Source organism: Lithobates pipiens, unplaced genomic scaffold (assembly GCF_037356315.1).
Source record: "Lithobates pipiens isolate NorthernLeopardFrog02 unplaced genomic scaffold, aLitPip1_a1.2 Scaffold_1, whole genome shotgun sequence".
NCBI classification, from domain to species: Eukaryota; Metazoa; Chordata; class Amphibia; order Anura; family Ranidae; genus Lithobates; species Lithobates pipiens.
The window spans coordinates 52023086-52046620 of record NW_027507685.1 but is presented as its reverse complement, the minus strand read 5'-3'; the positions used below and the strand labels follow the sequence as shown (position 1 = coordinate 52046620).

The 23535-nt window shown below is 44.2% G+C and overlaps 1 protein-coding gene across 1 annotated transcript in view; it reads left to right on the top strand.

The window, feature by feature from the left end:
• Nucleotides 1-23535, top strand: part of LOC143999107 (interleukin-13 receptor subunit alpha-1-like) — a 107928-nt gene that overhangs the window by 4436 nt on the left and 79957 nt on the right. The window contains exons 2-3 of the mRNA XM_077493981.1: nucleotides 9011-9158; nucleotides 20970-21096. Coding sequence (XP_077350107.1) covers nucleotides 9011-9158; nucleotides 20970-21096 — 275 coding nt within the window. The remainder of the gene's footprint in view (nucleotides 1-9010; nucleotides 9159-20969; nucleotides 21097-23535) is intronic.

Genomic DNA, 23535 nt, shown 5'->3' with positions numbered 1-23535 from the left:
TCAGGCGAGGGCGTCCAATCAGGATCCAGTCAGACAACGCCACGGCGGTGGCATATGTCAATCATCAAGGAGGAACAAGAAGCTTGGCTGCAGCACGGGGGGTCGCTCACATCCTTCAGTAGGCAGAGCGACATGTACCGACCCTGTCGGCCATTTACATCCCCGGAGTGGAGAACTGGCAGGCAGACTACCTAAATCGCCAGATGCTGGACCCAGGAGAATGGGCGCTTCACCCTGAGGTGTTCAGGCTACTGTGCTTGCGATGGGGCACACCAGACGTGGATCTCCTGGCTTCCCGTCTCAATCAGAAGGTGCCGGGATTCATATCCAGGACAAGAGATCCTTGGGCAGACACGTCAGACGCGCTGGTGGTTCCATGGGATCAGTACTTACTAATCTACGACTTTCCTCCAATAAGCTACTACCATGTCTGCTCCGCAGGGTGGAGGCCGAGGGGGTTCCAGTTATACTAGTGCCCCGGATTGGCCTCAGCGTCCCTGACGCGCCGACCTAGTACGCCTGGTTGCAAAGGCTCCCTGGCAACTGCTGTTGCGAGAGGACCTTCTGTGTCAAGGTCCGATTCTCCATCTTGTTTGACCATCGCTGGTTTCAACGGCATGGCTGTTGAAAGCCAGATGCTAAGGTACCGAGACCTATTGGACTTGTGACCTTGACTACGTTGGGAGCATGGAAATCTTCTTCTATGAAGATATACCATTGTACCTGGAAGGCATACATCTCTGTGTGAGGATAAAGGATGGCATCCGGGCACCTATTCAGTTTCCAGGATCCTGCTGTTGGCTTTAAGCACCATTAAAGGACCAATATCAGCCCTGGCTGTCTTTTTTTCAGCGACCCCTGGCATCTCACCCTCTAGTGAGCACTTTTGTGCAGGGGGTCTGACTTGTAGTTCCTCCGGTGTGTACACCGTTACCCCCATGGGATCTGAACCTGGTGTTATCGCCGCTTCAGAAACCGCCGAAGCTCCCTTGTTGACTCTTTCCCAGAAAGTTGTCTTTCTAGTGGCCATTGCATCGACCAGGAGGGTTTCGGAACTGCCAGCCTTGTCTTGCAAGCCGCCCTATATGGTTATCCATAAGGATAAGGTGGTGTTGCGTCCGCAACCTTCCTTTCTGCTGAAGGTGATTTTGGCGTTCCACATCAATGAAGATATTGTGTTACCATCTCTGTGTCCTAAACTGATACATCCTAAGAGGTGGCCCTTTATTCCCTGGACATGGTCAGGGCTATACAGATATATTTATCAGCCACAGCTCCCCTTCGGAAGTTAGATTCTCTGTTTGTTTTCGGTAGCTGGTCCAAAAAAGAGGTATGGCGGTATCGTCGACCACCATTTCCAGGTGGATCAGACAGATGTGGTATAGGCCTACGCCTTGAAGGGGCAGGTGCCCCCCTTTCCTGCCATGGCCCATTCCACCAGGACAATTAGGGCCTGTTGGGCTTCCGACCTCGAGTGTCAGTCACTCTGGTGTGTAGGTGCCAATTTAGTTGTCCGTTCACATTTTTACCGAATTCTACAGAGTGGATGTAAGCGCATCGTTTGATGTCTGCTTTGGCCGCAAAGTTTTTGTGGGCGGCTGTGTAATGTTGCAGTTCTGCACTTCTTCTTTTTTCTGTTTAAAGAAAATACAGTTACCTTTGAGTATAATGTACTGTTGCATTGTTACCACAAGTTCTGATGCGGGTAGATAAGGTGGTGTCTCCCCTGATAGGGAGCACTTCTGATTGTGGGTGAAGTTATTTTATGCTGTTTCCCACCTCTCGTTATGATACTGCTTGGGGACGTCCCAATGGTCAAGAATAAAGGAGCTGTGTCAGTCAGTGAACGTAAGAGAAAATAGGATTTTTGTACTCACCGTAAAATCCTTTTCTCTGTAGTTCACTGACTGACACAGCACCCTCCCCTCTTATTGTATACATTATACTGCTTGTTGACGTACTAAGGCTGCAGGAAGCAGGCTGGGGGGTTGTTACTGAAGGGACCGCCCCTTAGGCGGAACTAGAAAGTTCTGGTTTTTGTACATGTTAACATGTTCTGCCTAGGCCTCTCCTGAAGGTGGCATAACAACCCAATGGTCAAGAATAAAGGAGCTGTGTCAGTGAGTGAACTACAGAGAAAAGGATTTTACGGTGAGTACAAAAATCCTATTTTTTGCTTCCACATGATTGAATGATGGAAATCAGCAGAGCTTCTGCTCATTTACTAAGCTCTGGAGAAACTGCACTTGCAGAGTACAACTGCATTTTGTAAAGTTCAAAGTCTTTTTGTCTTTAGTAAATCAATCCCAATTAGTTGCTCATGCTAGAAGGAAAGATTCTCAGTATAAACCCTGGAACACACCTGCAATACACAAAGAATGTCCTAGAAAACATGCAATTTTGGCAGGACCTAGAAATAGCCAAAGCAGAAGAACAACAACATATGAAAACACCTGTGATCAAAATACATTAAATAACTCCTCAACTGAGGCCTAACCAGGCCACCTCAGAAGCAGCCCCAATCCTAAAGGAATGAGAAGAGAAGTTAAGAGAAGGGACCCAAAGCAAAAATAAAGAAACAAAAATAGCATTCAGCCAAAAAGAATGAGGGGAGCCGACAGCATGAAACAAGAAAGTAAAAGAAGCAGACAGGAAAGACAAAGGGGGTTATTTACTAAAGGCAAATCCACTCTGCACTACAACTGCACTTGGAATTGCAGTCGCTGTAGATCTGAGGGGGACATGCAAGGAAAAAAAACAGCATTTTTACTTGTACACAATTGGATGATAGCGGAGCTTCCCCTCATTTCAGATCTTCCCCTTAGGTCTACAGCGACTGCATTTCCAAGTGCACTTGTAGTGCAGAGTGAATTTGCCTTTAGTAAATCAACCCCAAAATCTCTAAACCAACAGAAACGGGCAAAAGGGACCACCATTCAGAGCCTGCGGAGACAACCTCTACCCTCTACCTAACTAAAGTGTCTTAAATCATTGAAAATAAATATACATCTAGGAGTCAGATAACAGAACATGAGCAATGAAACGACCCGTGTGGACACTAGAGAAGGGTAAACCAGTTCAGATAAATGAAAAGGACTAAAAATGCCAAAGAAAAGGAGTTTAAAAGAGAACTTCAAAATTAACAAAAGCAAACCACAGGGACTATGCAACACTGATCCTGTAACATGCAAAAGTAAATGAGCATGAGAATACATACATCAGCATAGGGGTCAACTTATTAAATATGAAAAACTTTGGTCCCCATGGCTTAATGTCCTCAGGCTAGCACCTAGGGAGCTTGTTCTAATGAGGGTATTGCAGTGTCTCATAAGCCGCGTACACACGTAGCGGTATGTCCGACGTACTTAGTCTGGCGGACTTCCTGCCAGACTGTCCGTCGGACTTTCCGAAAGGGCTACTTGCCCACACACGGCACTTTTTCAGCGGACTAATACGGCGTACTAAGTCCGCCGTACTATCCGCCCTACTTTTGAAATGAACGGACTCGCCCACACACGCGGAGGAAAGTCCGCTCATTTCGAGCGCGTCTCCAGGTAGGCGGAGCCCGCTAAGGAGACGTCGCTGGCCCCGCTGCCTGGTATGGACTTAAAGGGGAACCCCAACGCCGAAAAAAATCGGCGTGGGGGTCCCCCCCAAGTCCACAACAGACCCTTGTCCGAGCACGCTACCCAGCCGGCCAGGAAAGGGGGGGCGAGCGAGCGCCCCCCCCTCCTGAGCCATACCAGGCCGCGTGCCCTCAACATGGGGGGTGCCTTGGGGAAGGGGGGGCCGCGCGGCCCCCCCACCCCAAAGCACCTTGTCCCCATGTTGATGAGGACAAGGGCCTCTTCCCGACAACCCTGGCCGTTGGTTGTCGGGGTCTGCAGGCGGGGGGCTTATCGGAATCCGGGAGCCCCCTTTAATAAGGGGGCCCCCGGATACCGGCCCCCCACCCTATGTGAATGAGTATGGGGTACAATGTACCCCTACCCATTCACCTGTAAAATAAAAGTACAAAAAAAAACACAACACACGAGATAAAATACTTTATTGCACAGCTCCGGGGGTCTTCCGTCTTCGGGGGTCTTCTCGCCGGACTCCTCCGCTATCTTCTTGTAGCTCTTTTACTGGCGGAGGAGCCCGGCATTCTTCCTCGCCGCCGGCCTCTTCTTCCGACTTCGGGGGTCTTGTCCCCCTCTTCGGTTCTTCTGCCGGGCCACCGCGCCTTCTTATAGCTCTTTTACAGGCGGTGGCCCGGTCTTCTGTCGCCGCAGCCTTCTGTTCTTCTTCTTCTTCTTCTTCTTCTTCTTCTTCTCCAGGAGATGTTGACTCGACGATCTCTCCAGCCGCAATGCCAGGGACGCGCTGCGCTGCCACTTATATAGGGACAAGGGGCGGTGTCACACGGTGACCCCGCCCCCTTACGATGTCACAGTCCCGGAGGATGCTGGGTCTGTCGCCATGTGACATCAACCCATGTGACCAACCCATGTGACATAAACCCATGTGACACCGCCCCTTGTCCCTATATAAGTGGCAGCGCAGCGCGTCCCTGGCATTGCGGCCGGAGAGATCGTCGAGTCAACATCTCCTGGAGAAGAAGAAGAAGAAGAAGAACGGAAGGCGGCGGCGGCGGCGACAGAAGACCGGGCCACCGCCTGTAAAAGAGCTATAAGAAGGCGCGGTGGCCCGGCAGAAGAACCGAAGAGGGGGACAAGACCCCCGAAGTCGGAAGAAGAGGCCGGCGACGAGGAAGAAAGCCGGGCTCCTCCGCTAGTAAAAGAGCTACAAGAAGATAGCGGAGGAGTCCGGCGAGAAGACCCCCGAAGACGGAAGACCCCCGGAGCTGTGCAATAAAGTATTTTATCTCGTGTGTTGTGTTTTTTTTGTACTTTTATTTTACAGATGAATGGGTAGGGGTACATTGTACCCCATACTCATTCACATAGGGTGGGGGGGCCGGTATCCGGGGGCCCCCTTATTAAAGGGGGCTCCCGGATTCCGATAAGCCCCCCGCCCCCAGACCCCGACAACCAACGGCCAGGGTTGTCGGGAAGAGGCCCTTGTCCTCATCAACATGGGGACAAGGTGCTTTGGGGTGGGGGGCCTGGTACGGCTCAGGAGGGCGGGAGGGGCTCGCTCGCCCCCCTTTCCTGGCCGGCCGGGTAGCGTGCTCGGACAAGGGTCTGTTGTGGACTTGGGGGGGCCCCCACGCCGATTTTTTTCGGCGTTGGGGTTCCCCTTTAAGTTCATACCAGGCGGCGGGGCCAGCGACGTCTCCTTCGTGGGCCCCGTCTACCTGGAGACCCGCTCGAAATGAGCGGACTTTTCTCCGGGCGGGAAAAGTCCGCTCATTTCAAAAGTACGGCGGACTGGCATACACACGGCCGGATTGTCCGCCGAAATGCGAGTCCGGCGGGAAGATTGGAGTGCAACACGGCATTCTAAGTCCACCGTACTTTCGGGTCAAAAAAGTATGCTGGAGGCTACACACGGGGGAATTGTTTGGCGGACTTGAGTTTGCCGGACTTTTCCACCGGATTGTTTGATCGTGTGTACGCTGCAATAGGATGAGTGTACTTTGTGAGAATCCTACAAATATGGAGATAGTAAAATGAGTCATGTAATAGCATACAGGTCGTACAAACTCAATAGTCATCCATCTGAGTGCGCGGATGGGGTAGGTCTCAGTGGGATCTCATGTTTAACCCTATAGGATGAAATTGCAAGCCATTAATGTATCAGATTTGCTTGACCTATGAGTTTTTCATAGATTTGAGCAATGATTTACTGGAATGGAAGAAGTCTGTCCTTTAATATTTTTTTGCACTGGGTATTTTCTCAATAAAAACATCTTTGATTAAAAAAAAAAAAACAAGCATTAGAATCCAGAGAAAACACAGCTACAGAAGTCCCCGCATAATATGCTTAACAATAAAATAAGATAAACACACAGGGGCAAGATGAAACCATAAGAAAGTGGAAACACTTGCATACCTCCCAACTTTTGAACTTTGGAATGAGGGACACTTGATGAAGGAAGCAATTTGCAGCACGCATAGCAAAATTTGGGTGTGGCCAAATGCAGTGGGAGGGGCTTAAGGAATGTGGTAGACAGGAATGGCAAAGGAGAAGGGTCTGCAGGGCAGTGTATGGGCATCAGCAGGGCAGAGAAAAGGCATCACAAGGGCAGAGGACAGAGGATAGGGGTTTAGTAGTGCAATGTAAAGGAGTCAGCAGGGTGGAAGACAGGGGGTCAATAGGGCAGGGTACAGGGGTCAGCAGGAGAGAATACAGGGGGTCAGTAGGACAGGGGTCAGCAGGATGGAACAACGTGAGTCAGTAGGGCAAGGTACAAGGTCAGCAGGACAGAAGACAGGGAGTCTGTAGAACAAGGTACAGGGGATGGGGACGGAAGACAGGGGGTCAGTATGGCAGGGTACAGGGGTCAGCAGGACAGAGAAAAGGGGGCACAGTAGGGCAGAGTACAGGGGTCGGCAGGACAGAACACAGGGGGTCAGTAGGGCAGGGTACAGGGGTCAGCAGGAAAGAGGACTGGGGGCAGTAGGGCAATGTGCAGGGGTTAGGATGGAGTACTGGAGGTCAGTCGAACAGGGTACAGGGATCATCAGCACAGAAGACCGGGGGTCTGTAGAGAAGGGTACAGGGGTCAAGACAGAGGACCGGGGGTCAGTAGGGCAGGGTACAGGGGTCAGCAGGACGGAGGACACAAATCCCCCCCTCCCCAGTCTATCGCCCTTTACTCTTACACCCCCAATCTTTCCCCCTTTACACTCCCCAATGACTGCCCCCCTCCCCCCCAGTCACATGGTACCTTCAAGCTTACAGCAGGCTGACTCTCTCCTCTTGGGTCCAGTGGGTGGAGCTTTCTCTCATGGACAAGGAGGTCCCTCCTCTGCAAGTGTCGCTTATACTCAGATCGTAGTTCTGGCAGAGTGGAGTGCATGCTCCCCGCCTCCTCCGTACAGGAAAACAAAAATCACTGCAGGAGGAGGGGGGGGGGGGAGGGTTCAGTGCAATCCTCTCTGCACTGTGTGTGTGTGTGTCAGAGGCAGTCGAACTGGCGGAGAGAGATCCTGGCTGGCGGCAGCCATACGCAGCACACACCGCAAGCATTATGGGGCTCAGAATTTGTGGGGACTCTGGGACAGGGACCAATTTCTGGGACAGTCCCGATTAATAATTCCTCTTGGCAAAAAGCCCCAGTTCCTGTAACTTCTTGAGCTGTCTTGCATGGACTGCACGTTTTGAGATCTCCTTCTGCTGTATCCAATAACAGGTCAACTTGGCCTTGTGTTTTGGATCATTGTCATGTTGGAATGTCCAAGTATGTCCCATGCGCAGCTTCCTGGCTGATGAATGCAGTTCCTCCAGTATTCTTTGATAACATACTGCATTCATCTTGCCAACAATTTTGAACAAATTTCCTGTGCCTTTGTTTCTCACACACTTTCCCAAAACATCAGTTATCCACCTCCATACCTTTCATCATAGGCCTTGTTGACTCCAAATGTAGCCTTGTTGTCTCCAAATGTAGCGTTTATGGTTGTGGCCAAAAAGCTCAATTTTGGTCTCATCACTCCAAATGACTTTGTGCCAGAAGGTTTGAGGCTTATCTCTGCACTGTTTGGCATATTGTAAGCGGGATACTTTGTAGCATTTGTGTAGGCTTTCTTCTGGCGACTCAACCATGCAGCCCATCTTTCTTCAAATGCCTCCTTATTGCACATCTTGAAACAGCCACACCACATGTTTTTAGAGAGTCCTGTATTGCACCTGAAGTTATTTGTGGATTTTTCTTTGCATCCCGAACAATTTTCCTGGCAGTTGTGGCTGAAATTTTAGTTGGTCTACCTGACCGTGGTTTGATTTCAACAGAATCCCTCATTTTACACTTCTTGATTAGAGTTTGAACACTGCTGATTGCCATTCTTAATTACTTGGATATCTTTTTATATCCCTTAACTGGTTTATACAGTTCAACTACCTTTTCCCGCAGATCCTTTGACAATTCTTTTGCTTTCCCCCATGACTCAGAATCTAGAAATGTCAGTGGAGCACTAGATGAAAGATGCAAGGGTCTGTCAGGAGTCCAGAAACATATTGACCTTTTATACACACACACTATTTACAAGCAAACAGATCACAGGTGAGGATGGTTACCTTTAAAGTGGATGAAAACCCTTACAGACCACTTTGACCTACAGGTAAGCATAGATTAAGGCTTACCTGTAGGTCCATGAAATATCTCCTAAACCTACACGGTTTAGGAGATATTTGCAAAAAGACAGGCATGCGCCATAGACAGTCTACGGCGCGCAGGCGCACTGAGCATGCCGCTGCTAACGGCGATATGCCATTAGTGGCAGCTCCCGTGTGCATGCGCGGGAGTGACATCATCGCTGCTCCGGCGCTGTGAGTGGCCGGAGCAGCGATACCCGGAAGAAGATGGGCGCTTCGTGTTACAGGGGACAGCGGTGACATCGCTGGCTCCTGTGTCAGGTAAGTGACACATAATGGACTACTATGCCATGCATAGTAGCCCATTATGCTTTACCTTTGCAGGGAGACAAAGAGGAAGTAAACCCATCAGGGTTTACGTCCTCTTTAATAGCCATTCAAACCTCTTTGTATCAATTTGTGTGCATGTTATCAGGCCAAAATCATCAGGGTATATAAACTTATGATTTAAAAAGTGTAAACACAGTTGATTGATAATAAATGTCTTCAGCCAAACACTAACCATGAGTGTAAGTAATGTTTTTGTGTTATTCATATTCTCTGAAAAATGGCCAAGAAATCATAAATTCTGCCAAGGTGTAAACTTATGTATATAATGGCAGGTTTTAGTGGGTAATGGGTAGTGGGTAAACTTTTTATAGTGGCATGTTTAGGATTCTTGGAATTTACTTTGGAGAGTATCCATGTCAGAGAGTAAAAGCATTTGATGTAGATAAGCAATTAGGTAATTAAATCTTCTGTTTTTCAGAAAAAAGGAAAAGGGGCGAATACATATTACAAAACGCATGTTCGAGAAGTTGATATAAATAAAGAAATTCTCTTTACTGTTCAAGCTGTGTGTGACAATACAAACATCTTCAGTAACAATACAACTCTCTCTGTACAGATAGCAACAGGTAAAGTCTGTTTAACCAGGTATTTATCCATCATAAATTGTCTTAGAGCTTATTCATGCCAGCAAACTGGGGAAATCACATGGGCACCGGTGTGTGTGCTGGGAGTAAACAGTGATGATGCACTTATTCAGGTGCATCGCATTGTTTAGTTTTTTCTTTTTTGTTAGATATTTTATGAAATGTCACACGTAAACATACTGTAATAATCCCTGTGGGAGAGTCCCTGTGGGAGAGTCCGTTTGCACTCTCCAGTTTTAGAAAATTAACCCCATTGGTACCACTCGTCAATAAAAACTGCAGTTAAAAACTATTTGAATCCATTGGCTGATGGCTCCCCCTGGATGTTTGTTTCAGTACTGTATATATGGTATGGCATGGATTGCAAAAAATATATAAAAACAGGCCCCATTTACATCTGGTGATTTGGGGTCACGGGTGAAATCAGACGATAATTGTTGTGATTCTGCCCACAATTCCAAAACGCACTGTAACTGTGACGAAACACACCATGCATGCTTGGGTGCCGCCATTCATTTTTAATGGCACCTCAAACTTGGTGCAGTTTTGATTCAATTTTTGCACAAGCTTTGCCACCTAGAAGACGCTCCAGCTCCTTGGATGACAAGCTTTGTGCGATGCGGTTTGCCGCGATTGCCACATGATTCTGTCCTGTGACCACTGTGACAAAACCACACATTTGAGGTGCCATTTGCTACTATCGCAGTGCAATTTGGATTGATTGTATGGCAATTCCGCACCATGATCTCAAATCAAATTTACCATTGCATGAATTTGAAAAGTTAATATTATGGAATTAACCAAACTGATGTGCAATGGCTAGTTGGAATTTGCCTATTTTCAGCATATGCTGCTGAGTACAATGCAAGCTTTCAGTGGGTGATATTTGAACCATTTGAACCCATAGCCTGAGTCCTTCAAGGTAGGAGTGCAGACCACTAGGCTACTGAGCTGAGTACAATCATACATAGAAAATACATTTAGTAGTGTTTTGATTTTTTTTTTTATTTTATACAATGTTTTGCATTTGAGGCATTAATATTATGGAAACAACCATGATCATGCTGATGTGGCATTGGCTATTGGGCATTCGCCTATTTTAGCGAAGGTGTGAACGCTATTAAAGTCTATGGGACAGGAACATGAAAACTGCAAAGTCCTTATATCCTTATAAGCATAGTCCTTATATATATATATAAATATATAAATTGTTATATGCTCATATTAAGGCTTATATGCAAGGTATTGCCAAAAAAGTGTATGGGGACCTGGGTACTGCCCTATCAATGCAAAAAAAAGTTTTTAAATTATAGTTTTTAAAGGAGCAGTGATTTTAATGATGCTTAAAGTGAAACAATAAAAATTAAATATTCCTTTACATATCATGCCGGGGGAGGGGGGGTCCTTTTTAGTATGCTTGTAAAGTGTCACATCTGTATGATGTGTAAAACATGCCGCAGCAATAATGACATTTTTAAAGGAAAAACTTGCTCGACAGCAGTCGCCAAGAGACCTCCCATCAAGGCAGAGCTTTGTATAGTTCTTCAATTCTTCGGGTCCGTCGGGCGGCGTGATGGATGGTGGATGGACATTGCGGGGCACTTTTTTATTTTTCTATTTCTTTTTTTAATAAAAGAATTGTCAAAAACTTTCTCTTGTGGTTTTTACATTTTGAAAAATGGCCTGGTATGGATTTTGGGGGGGGGGGGGGGCACACTCCATGAGTGGGGGGGGGGCATTCCCCCCCACTGTTTGTAAAAGCAGTCTAGAGATTAATTATCCGCTAGGATTGCAATTACATGAAAGCTGACTGTTGGCTGAAATGAATGATAACAAGATGATACCTAAACCTGCACGCATCATTCTGGTATAACCACCCAAAGTCCAGCGACATACCAATATGTCGCTGGTTCTTGCTGTGCATACACTGTAATGTTCTTTTTTTCATGCAGCCTGTGGTGAAATCACCTCCGACAGCACTGGAGTGGGAGAAAACGCTGTTGCTGTCAGAATAAATTAATCCATGCTGCAGCTGAATGGCATACCTGCTAAGCAAATGATGGTTAACAATAAAACAAAAGTAATATTACAGTATAACATGCCATACATGCAAAGCAAATACAATAAAACATAGTATGAATAAAACAGAGAGAGATCACTAGATATAGAACAATAGTGAGCAAACAATAGAGCGGACAGTAGAGAGCGAACATAAGAGAGAATAGAGAGAGAAGAAAATTAGAAAAAACTTTTTTTGGCTTTTTTTATTTTATAATTTTTGTGTTTTTTTGTGTGTGTGTGTTTGGTTTTTTTCATTTTCATAAAAACTGTAAACTGAACGTTGCAGATTAGGGTCTCTCAAAATGTGATGGCCATCGCATCTTTTGAGACCCTTTGTTAGTATGCCCTAGGACTGTGTAGTGCTGTACCCTGCGCTAATACTCAACTAGTGTGTGGTAGCGTTTGAAAGCCTTTAGAGACCAGGTTGGTCAGGACAGGAGGGACAATAAAAGCGCGTGTCACGCCTAAATCCATGTTTTCTGCAGATACGACATCTTCTTTGGGTAGGGGTACCAGGGAGGACTTACGGAAAATGCTTCTCATGCAGTCGGCTCACTGCATTTGCTTTGGGAAGGTGGGCCATAGTACTGTATGGAAACAGAAGGGCTCTGACGATCTCTTCCTGGAATTTAAGGAAGGAACCAGTCCATCCCGAAGCTTTGTATAGCACAAAAGCGTTCCACAGAGCCAATTGAAATACATATATAGACACTTTTTTGTACCAGCGTCTGGCCTTATGGCCAATTAGGTACGGCGCCAACAACTGGTCGTTGAGGTCCAACCCTCCCATATTAAGGTTGTATTCGGGGACACAGAGGGGTTTCTTCACAATACAAGTTTCTGTAGAAATTTGGACAGTTGTATATGCGTGAAGGGAGGACAGAACAAAAACATTCCCCCTTCACTGCTAACAAATTATTACACTTCAAGCAGGCTCTCTCCCCCTGTCTAAGTCAGGATTCTACAAGCCATTGGGGAAAGCCACGGCTATTACATCGCACGGTGCCACATGCGCCAATTCCATAATCAAAAAGGTGACTAAAGTGGCACCCTTGTTTAATAATTGTACAAGTAATACCCCTTTCCAAATAAGGGTGACACTAAATCCCACACAATCTTACCAGCGCTCCCTATGTAGTCTGGGCAGTTCTCTGGCTCTACGTGACTATCTTTTCCCTCGTAAACTATAAAACTATATGTATAGCCTGTTGCCCTGTCACAGAGCTTTTACATCTTGACCCCCATATCTGGCACGCTTGCTGGGAAGATACTGTTTGAATGACAAGCGGCCAGAAAACGTAATCAGGGACTCCTCAACGCAGACAACTTGTGAAAAAACTAAAACTCAAAAGTGACACTGCCCTATCCAAAATAAAGCCTCTAACACACTAAAATGGATATTTTATCTCAAACAGTGTAAACAATATATAAAGTGTAGCGCTAAAGGAGAAATAATAGTGCATAAATCTGTGCTATAGTTTAAAATATAGTATAAATATTGTTGGTCTACACAATAAAGAATATTACATCTCCAACAATCAAATACATATTAGTATACATACATCAATGGGTGAATGAACCTTGTGTATAACAAAAAATAACGCACAAAAAAGAAAACTTTTTTTGTGAAAAAGATACAGTCCTTTTATAGAAGTGAAGTCCCAAATATGAGATTGAATATCAGATGAACCGTCCAATCATAGCTCAACCAAGCAGCCACCCGTGTGACGATACCACCACCTTAATAGATGTAAGCTTACCAAATGGTGTTGACCTAAACAAAATTAGATTCTAAGGGTCATACGTGCTCAATAAACTGGTTGTAAAAAGGTCACAGGATGGTCTAAATCAATATAGAAGATGCTCTCCTCCAACGTATGGATAGGAACAGATTTTCTCCACTTAACAGAAATCTCTAACATCAACCGAAATATAATAATTAATATATATTAATAAGATCTTTAAGTTCTCTCTTGTAAGTATTGGTGGGGTTATTCAGAAGCATTTTATATGTGCCTGGTTTCCGAATAACCCCACCAATACCTACAAGAGAGAACTTAAAGATCTTAATAAAGGTCATGAATTAAAATTTTTGAAGAAAAGTAGTTTTTGATCCCTATAGCTCCACGAATACCTACAATTTATTATTTACCTAAAATTCATAAGGACCCAGTCAGCCCCCCCGGGTAGACCGATAGTGAGCTGTATTAACTCAATAACCTCACGTGTAGGTCGTTACATAGATTTTTATTTGCAGCCCCTTGTCAGAAAAAACACCATCGTATCTAAGGATACTGGCCACTATTAGGAAATTAGAGAATATTGATTTGCAAGGCCAGTATATTATTGCTACTGCGGATGTTGCGTCTTTATACACGTGCATACCGCACAGAAGGAGTATAGAGGCTGTTTGCCATTTTTTGAGTCGTGAACATTTTCTAGCACTGTTCAAATGTGAATACCTCATCGAACTTTTGGAATTTGCTACTGAACATAGCTATTTTTGGTTTAATGAAAATTACTATTTACAACAACGGGGTGTGGCAATGGGGGCTAAATTTGCCCCCAGCCTTGCTAACCTTTCATGGCCAAATGGGAGGAGAATGTTGTCTATGCCCAACAGAACCCATCATTGGTTCTGTGGGCTAGGTACATTGACGACATCCTCCTCCTATGGAGTGGCACCCAATCTTTGTCGGAATTTTTTGATTTTTTAAATGCCAACGATAGAGGTATTGTACTAACCTATGAAATGAGTACTAACAAAATACATTTTTTAGATTTAGAAATAAAAATAACGGAAAATAAATTTTAATTTAAAACCTATTTTAAGCCTATGGACCGTAACGGTTTCATTTCTAAGGACAGTTGTCATCAGAAATCATGGCTAAGTTCAATTCCACGTAGCCAATTTCTCAGGTTCCAGAGGAATTGTACAGACATAGATACATTTCACCTGCAGGCCGAAACTCTGAAACAAAGATTTTTGGACAAAGGATATGACAATAACATTTTTAATACGGAACTACAAAGGGCACTCAAAGTCAACAGAGATTCCCTCCTAGTCGTTAAACCTCAACGAGAACTAGATTAAAATTTTCCATATTTTCCATACAACATAAACAGGTGAAAACTATTAGGAATAAACACTGGGATGTTCTCAGGAATGACTCCATCCTAGGTCCTAAATTACCTGAACGAGCAAGGCTTCTCTTTAAAGGCACGCCGTCTTTACAAAGTAGGATTGCACCAAATATTATCAATTCACCCGTTCATCCGTCATTTTTTCATAATCTGATTGGGTGTTTCCCTTGTAAAAAATGCGTTGTGTGTCAACATAACACTTTAGGGAAATGCAAAACAGTTGAGTTTATGTCAACCGTCATCAATAAGAAATATACGATCAAGACATTCTGCACGTGTAGTACTAGATGCATGGTTTATTTGATTACCTGTCCATGTGGCAGACAATATGTTGGCCGCACGACAAGGACTTTTTCAACTAGAGTAGGCGAACATATTGCCCTTATCAAGAGTAAGGACTCTAAACATAGTGTCCCTAGACATTACAGAGAGTTCCATAATAGTGACCCAAAGGGAACTCAGTTTGTTGCTATTGATAAATATATACCGTCTGGGGGGGGGGGGGGGGCATGACAAGGGGAGTATCACGATTAGAGACCTATTGGATTTATGAGCTCCAGTCCCATTTCCCGTTTGGTATGAACGTGGAGTGGGACATTAATGCTTTCATCAATGAAGCTTGAAACTATTTTTTTTTTTTTTTGTTGTGTGAACAGAATTCATCTCACTGGATGGTTTAATTTGGAGTAGTTCCCATTTTAAGGGACATAAGTGGAGTAAGGGTATCCGTAATATAAATGTTGGCACACAAGGAAAGATAAATTATTTTTAATATAAATGTGGGTTCAATTGAGTAGCAACATATATAATGTGCATAATCAAATGTTTTCACCTGACGAGCATATGGTTCGTTTGGGGTGGCAAAGAGATTTCAAAATACATACCATCTACTATATATCACATTTTTTGTGGGTTACCCATGTGGGATTTATGGTGGGGTTATATTTAATAGATTTTTAATAATGTAAACTAATTAACATTGGTTACATATCATTTAGAATCTCGCCCGACACGATGGCATGTAATTGCTCTAGGAGTGTCACATTTGAGGCTGCCTAGTTTGAGGTTTAGGGATAATGGAACGCAAACAATAGTGATATTGAGGCTTGGTATATAAGCTTCGATGATATCCATTTTTTTTAACCGGAAGTGACGCGCTGTTTTTTCGTGTCACTTCTGGTAGCCACACAAGGCATTAGTAACCACATTGAGGCTTGGTATGCAAGCATGAATAGAACACAGGACCCAATCTTCTCATCCAGGGTGAGACAAGAGGAGAGGAAAAGATCAACAGTGACAATCTATTTGCCTGAAGCGATTTTTGTATGAGAACCTTCTGAAGATGTAAGATGGGTACTCTTACCAATGGTGTTGGTCCCACTTGTCATATGACAGTGGGTCAGAAAGGCTTATATTCACCGAAGGTTATGCTCTGGCCTCCAATAGGAAGAATCCCGGTATGTAGTCCTCATTTGACCGCCCGCGGATCGCAGATAAAAGTAGGTATACACAATGGCCGCTGTCAAGTGATCTCTAAGTTCCAGAAACAAATGGTACTTCAGGAACCAGGCAAATAACTGCATTGCACAATAACTGTATATGATTAGCAGTTTTATTATGCATTATATTGCACAATAATTTCTTATGATATTTAGTTTTGTCTGCACTGTATTGCACAATTATGGTGCGATCATACATACTTTTTTAGTATTCTTACTCATTCACACTGATTGTTTCCATTACCTTAGCGCTACAGTATTTATTTTATATCTTATATAAGTAAGTTTGGCAGCAGTGGTAGTACACTCCAGATTATGTCCATGAGGATGAAACGCGTCGGGGGGACTCCACTACTGCCTATTTTTTATTGAAGAGCACTTTAACAACTGCATAAATGTAAGTTTGATACTTTTTTCTAATAAATACTATTTTAAACGGACTTGCGCTATATGGCCCTATTCTTCTGCCCTATATATATTTCGGTTGATGTTGGAGATTTCTGTTCAGTGGAGAAAATCTGTTCATATCCATATGTTGGAGGAGGGCATCCTCTATATTGATTTCGACCATCCTGTGACCTGGGAAGTTCGCTTTTTACAACCAGTTTATTGAGTACGTATGACCCTTAGAATATAATTTCGTTTGGGTCAACACCATTTGGTAAACTTACATCTATTAAGGTGGTGGTATCGTCACACGGGTGGCTGCTTGGTTGAGCTATGATTGGACGGTTCATCTGATATTCAGTCTCATATTTGGAACGCAGACAACTTGATCAGGAGTAAACAAGGTTGTAAACTGTTGGTTGAAGTGGTTTACAAGGGGCCGACTTTTGTAGAGCCGATCAAATCCAGGGTCACCCCGAGGATGACAGAGTTCATTATCATTGAAGTGCATGAACCGCAAGATCTGCACGTATCGTGTCCTGGTCTTGGAGGCAGAGAACGCGGGCATATGGGGAATTAGGTCAGTGGACCAATATGATCGCAACTCACTCTTTTTAGTTATGTCCATGAGGAGGGATAGGCCCAGGAATGTCTTAAATTCGGAGACCGTAATAGGTCTCCAATCTCTGGCAAGGGTCAACTGGGGATTAGCGGCGATGAATTGACCAGCATACAAATTGCTTTGGTCCACAATAGATCTATAGAGATCTTCCATGAGAAACAGCAAATAAAAATCAACTGATGTAAAATCAACTGTTTCCACCTGAATTCCGGGTAGACCAGTGAACGGGGGAAGTACAGGTGCTGCAGAAGTGGTGGGCTCCCAATTAGGATTCGCGAATGCAGCAGGAAGGGCACTATGGGCTCGACAGGCCTGTGTGTGTCTTCTTAGTGGCAGCGGGACACTACTCGTGCTACCCACCTCGCAAGCTTGAACTGCACTTATGGGACTCGCCACATCAGTGTTACTGCAGTGCTAGATGTATGACCAGGATGTATTAGGCCGCTGGTGCTTGCCAGTTCACCAGAAGGATGAGTACTGGTGCTCTGTTCCATACGAGAGCCCTGCGGTTCTTGTACCTCAACGACAGCAGAAGAACGGGGTCGGGTACACCTGACCTTGGCAGGGCCCACAACTCTGTCAGAGCTATCTGTCAGGGTGCCGCCACTGTCTACATGTTTGTATTCTGAGCCTGAATCTGACAGATGAGTGCCTTCCTCTTCACTATCTGTCATGCTCAGAAACGTGTAGGCCTCTTCATTAGTGTACCTTCGATTTGACATTTTGGTCTCTAAATTTACTGGTACACTAGTGAGACTCACAGGAAAAAGAGCTCCTGTCAGCGACTGCTTCAAACTTTACAAAAAAACTGTTATCGTTCGCAGGGATCAGGCCTGACTGCAAACGCTGCAGTTACGTGTGTTGTGTTTTGTAAGTGACAGTGATCGATTGATACTGCACTTGGGTGGGCTGGGCTGGGTGGAGGGGCTAAACGCAGGTGCTAGCAGGTATCTGGGCTGATCCCGATAACCCTGTGTTTTTGGGAACCCTAAACTTCTAAAAAATAAACTAGCTAACCAGCGTCACCCGTTACCCCACTGGGTAATTTGGTGCTTAGAGAGAGAATTCACTTTTTTTTCCTATTTGTTCCCCCTCCCCCATCACACATTCTACTCAAGGACTTGCATGTGTGTACAACCAAATACTTTTGCATGCAACTAGATTTAATACAGATTTAAATGGGTATAAATAGTTTGCACTTATAAAATATGTATTTATAGTCTGCAAAAGTCAAACATAAAGCAAAAAAGAATCAACTTTTTATTTTAACATTAGTATAAACATTTGATACATTAATGTACCTTTGGCAAAAATAAATAAAAGGCGTGGAAATGATGCTGCAGCATTTGACAATAGAGTTAGAAGGACCCTGCTCAAAAGAGCTTACACAGCGTTGCATGACTGCACAATTGTCATTGAAAGTGCGATAGCGCTGAAAGCTGAAAATTGTCCTGGGCCGGAAAGGGGCGAAAGTGCTTGGCATTGAAGTGGTTTAGGACCATTTAGGCTATCATATCATGTTCTATACATTTTTCCCATGTGCAATTCCCGGGTTTCTAGCATGACTAATGATTTGGACTGTCTCTGTTGTCTGTGACCTATAGTGAATTTGATTTTGTATTCTTTCCCCAGCACTATAGTGAATATCATTTCCGCACTAACTAACGCAGTTTGGCTATTTTGCGAGTATTTATTCATGCATTCACATATTCCCGCTATAGTAAGTCAACCCCATTGTGTCAATTTATCCTTTTTAAATTCTGATTCAGTTGTGCAGAGAATCCTGTTTTATTTACTGTATTTATTGGCGTATAACATGCACTTTTTCACCCTGAAAACGCAAATGGTGTGTGCGTGTTATACGCCGTTACTTCAATTTTAGCTGCCTTGGAGGGGACAGGGAGGGGACGGGATGTGCGCCATCAGATTACATACAGTGAGAATCTCCTGTTTACTTGGTGGCCTCTGTAATGGGAAGTCCCGTCCCCTGGGCCACTATTGGGCCACTGTTCTGTCTATCATAGGAGGTTATCAGTCAGCTCTCCTCCCGCCCCCCTCCCTTCTAGGCTGCAGATGGGCATCAATGTGATCAATGTTGAGGCTGCTGCATTGAAGGCAATGGTGAGGCTGGCTGCATTGAAGGCAATGGTGAGGCTGGCTGCATTGAAGGCAATGGTGAGGCTGGCTGCATTGAAGGCAATGGTGAGGCTGGCTGCATTGAAGGCAATGGTGAGGCTGGCTGCATTGAAGGCAGTGGTGAGGCTTCTGCATTGAAGGCAGTGGTGAGGCTGCTACATTGAAGACAATGGTGAGGCTGCTGCATTGATGGCAATGGTGAGGCTGCTGCATTGATGGCAATGGTGAGGCTGATGCATTGAAGGCAATGGTGAGGCTACTGCATTGAAGGCAGTGGTGAGGATGCTGCATTGAAGACAATGGTGAGGCTGCTGCATTGAAGACAATGGTGAGGCTGCTGCATTGAAGACAATGGTGAGGCTGCTGCATTGATGGCAATGGTGAGGCTGCTGCATTGATGGCAATGGTGAGGCTGCTGCATTGATGGCAATGGTGAGGCTTCTGCATTGATGGCAATGGTGAGGCTGCTGCATTGATGGCAATGGTGAGGCTGCTGCATTGATGGCAGTGGTGAGGCTGCTGCATTGATGGCAGTGGTGAGGCTGCTGCATTGATGGCAGTGGTGAGGCTGCTGCATTGATGGCAATGGTGAGGCTTCTGCATTGATGGCAATGGTGAGGCTGCTGCATTGATGGCAATGGTGAGGCTGCTGCATTGATGGCAGTGGTGAGGCTGCTGCATTGATGGCAGTGGTGAGGCTGCTGCATTGATGGCAGTGGTGAGGCTGCTGCATTGATGGCAATGGTGAGGCTGATGCATTGATGGAAATGACAAAGCTACTGCATTGATGGTACTTGTGAGGCTCCATTGATGGCACTTGTGAGGCTGCAGATGGGCATTGATCAGGCTGCAGTGATGGCAATGGTGAGGCTGCAAAGTTCCTTATTTATAATTGAAGTTTTTTTTCCTGAAACTTCCCTCTTAAAATGAACATGCATGTTATACTCCTGTGCGTGTTATACACCGATAAATACTGTATTTTTTTACGCAATTCAAACCCACAAAATAACTGTCACATGATAGCAGGCTACCAGCCCAATCAGTTGTGGCTGGGAAATTCCCTCTGCAGTCACATGTAAGGGGCAGGGATTAGGGTTGCCACCTGTTTGGGATTCATCCAGACAGTCGGGGTTTTGAATCATGTGTCCACGTTTTAGTCCACCTAAAACCCGGACGCAATATTCATACAGGAATGGGCTCAGAACAGGGCCTGATAGGGGGGTGAGGGGGCACTATGCATGCCACAATACTATTCTCTTTGGCGCACCCAAAGGTTTCCTAGGTCTATAACAATCATATCGTTTATGGCCACATTTTTTTTTTGCTGTGTTAAGTTTTGGCTTGAAGAAAAAGTGGCAAACCTAACAGGGATGCTGGTGACATCATTACCATAATATGGCCACAGGACCACATTCGGTCAATTTAATTGATTAAATATATAGCTGCTTGGCTAGATTAGTTTAATGACATCAACAGTATCACTGCCTCTTTGTTACATGTGGCTGCCAGGAATTCCCCAGCCAAAGCTGATTGGACTGGTGGCCTTCATCATGTGTAAGTTTCCACAGGGTTCTGCCCAAATCTTAGCCCATCACTATTGTTGATGGGCAGGACACTGAACTAATAGATGTTGGAGGAAGACTATTCTACACTAACAGGATGTGTTGGAAAGGCTGTATGTTGTGCTACCCTAAGAGATCAAACAAGTAAGGATATGTGCTGACAACGTAACGTATGCTGTCAACAAGTTCACATATGTTCACTCTGAGCGCCCAGGACCACCAGTTTACCATGCTTCAAAAAAATCCTATTAATAGCAAGAAAATTTAACTTTTGGTTAAATAACTTTTATACTCATAATTTAATACATCCTATTATATATTGTAATTGATAGTGTGTGTTTTTTAATAGACATCCACACATTAATTTACTTCTGTTTGATAGGTAAAGGTAATCCAAATACCTCAGTGAGAAACTTCAGCTGCATTTGGTACCATCTTGAATATGTTCAATGCACCTGGACGCCAGGAAGAGATGCTCCTCCAAATGTCAACTACACCCTATTTTACTGGTTGGTATGAAATGAACATGTCTCTGCATAGGCTAGCAAGATTCAGCATTGACTTAATTTGCAAATGTTTTATTCCCCCTCAAGTGTCTGCCCATAGCAACTAGATTTTATGAATATCTGTGTTTGAGCACAAAGGATGCTTAACCACTGCAGCCCTGGGATATTTAGCTACTGAATGACCAGGCCATTTTTTGCAATTCGGCACTGCGTCGTTTTAACTGACAACTGCGCGGTCATGTGACGCTGCATCCAAACAAAATTGATGTAATTTTTTCCCAAAAATAGAGCTGGTGGTGGTATTTGATCGCCTCCACGGTTTTTATTTTTTGCACTATAAACAAAAAAAAGAGCGACAATTTTGAAAAAAACACAATATTTTGTACTTTTTGTTTTAATAAATAAACCCATTTTTTTTTTTTTTTTTTTTTAAAAGCAAATTTTTTCTCAGTTTAGACCGATAGGTATTCTTCTACATATTTTTGGTAAAAAAAATCGCAATACACGTATATTGATTGATTTGTGCAAAAGTTATAGCGTCTACAAAATAGGAAATAGATTTATAGCCTTTTTATTATTATTTTTTTTACTACTAATGGCGACGATCTGCGTTTTTTTATTTTTTATTATTGGGACGGCAACATTATGGTGGACACATCGGACATTTTTTACACCATTTTGGGACCATTGGCATTTATACAACGATCAGTGCTATAAAAATGCACTTGTTACTGTAAAAATGTCACTGGCAGGGAAGGGGTTAACACTAGGGGGCGCTCAAGGGATTAACTGTGTTCCCTGGGAGGTGATTCTAACTTAAGGGGGAGGGGACTGACTAGAGGAAGTGACGGATCGTGGTTCCTAGCTAATAGGAACACTCAATGTGTCACACCTCTCAGAACAGGGATTTGTGTGTTTACACACACACTTCCGGGTTCTGTCCCTCGTGCACGTGAACGCTTGTGGCCGGCGGTCATTGTGCCCATCAGCCATGAGCATGGGCACCTCCGCTATCCAGAGTCCCGCGAGCCGACGTATAGCTACTGCGGTATACGGGATCGTGCCGACCTGCCGCAGTAAAATGACGGCGGCTGGTCGGCAAGTGGTTAAACAGAAAGGTAATATGTTTTTTGTGCTATACTTTCCTTCTTTATGATATTATATTTGCTAGAGAGATTGAGCTACATTTTAAGCTCAACACAAAGCTAAAGGCAGGATCAACAGGATGGAAAGTTTGTTTTTATACTGTAAAGAGATACTGTATGTGTATACAGTCATGACCAACAATTTTGGCACCCTTGCATTTCTGTCAGATAATGCACCACTTTGCCCAGAAAATGGTTGCCGTTAAAAACGTTTAGCATTTTCATGTTTATTTATTTTGCTTGTATTGGTATGACACAAAAAATTGGAGAAACAAAAAGCCAAATTCCACCCAAAACTCCATAAATGTACTGGGTAAAATTATTGGCACCTTCTCAAAATTGAGAGAAATTTGCATTCCAAGTTTGTGATGCTCCTGTAATTTGTAATTAAACACTTTCAGGTACTGATGATATAGATAATATACAATGTCATTGGCAGCTAGTTATAATGGTGAAAAATTGACTCAACCGTTCCTGTTGTGTATCTCTGTGTGCCGCATGGAGAAGAGAAAGAGCAGCATAGAATTGTCTTTGAGAACAAAAGTTGTGGAAAAGCATGGACATTCTCAAGGTTACAAGTCCACTTTTAGAGATGTTAAGCCCCATACACACTATCAGATTTTCTGCTGATTTTTCCCTTCAGATTTACCAAAACCATATAATAGGACGTCAAACCTTAGGAGTTTCAATGTGTATGCAATCACGCAGGCCCATGAACTACATGGTTTCGGTAAATCTGAAGACAAAAATCAGCAGAAAATCTGATTGTGTGTATGGGGCTTTAATGTTCCTGTGTCCACTGTGCACAACATTTTCAAGACATTTACAGCCCATGGCATTGTAGCTAGTCTCCCTGGATGTGGACGAAAGAGAAAAATGTATCAATGGGTTTGTCAAAACTTACCCAAGGAAGCCAAAATACTTTTGGGAGAATGTGCTGTGGACAGATAAAACAAAATTACAGCTTTTTGGTAAAGCCCATCATTCTACTGTTTTCAGAAAAATAAATGAGGCCTTTAAATAAAGAATACAGTCCCTACAGTCAAACATGGTGGAGGTTCACTGATGTTTTGGGGTTGCTTTGCTGCTTCGGGCACCAGATGTCTTGACTGTGTGCATGGCATTATGAAATCTGAAGACTACCAAAGAATTCTAGGTGCAATGTAGGGTACAGTGTCAGAAAGTTGGGTCTCCATCAGAGGTCATGGGTCTTACAGCAGGACAATGACCCTGTCAGGAGAGTCTAGCGCTCCTGCTCCTTATTCCAGCATCCTGGTTTTGGCTATGGAATTCTCTC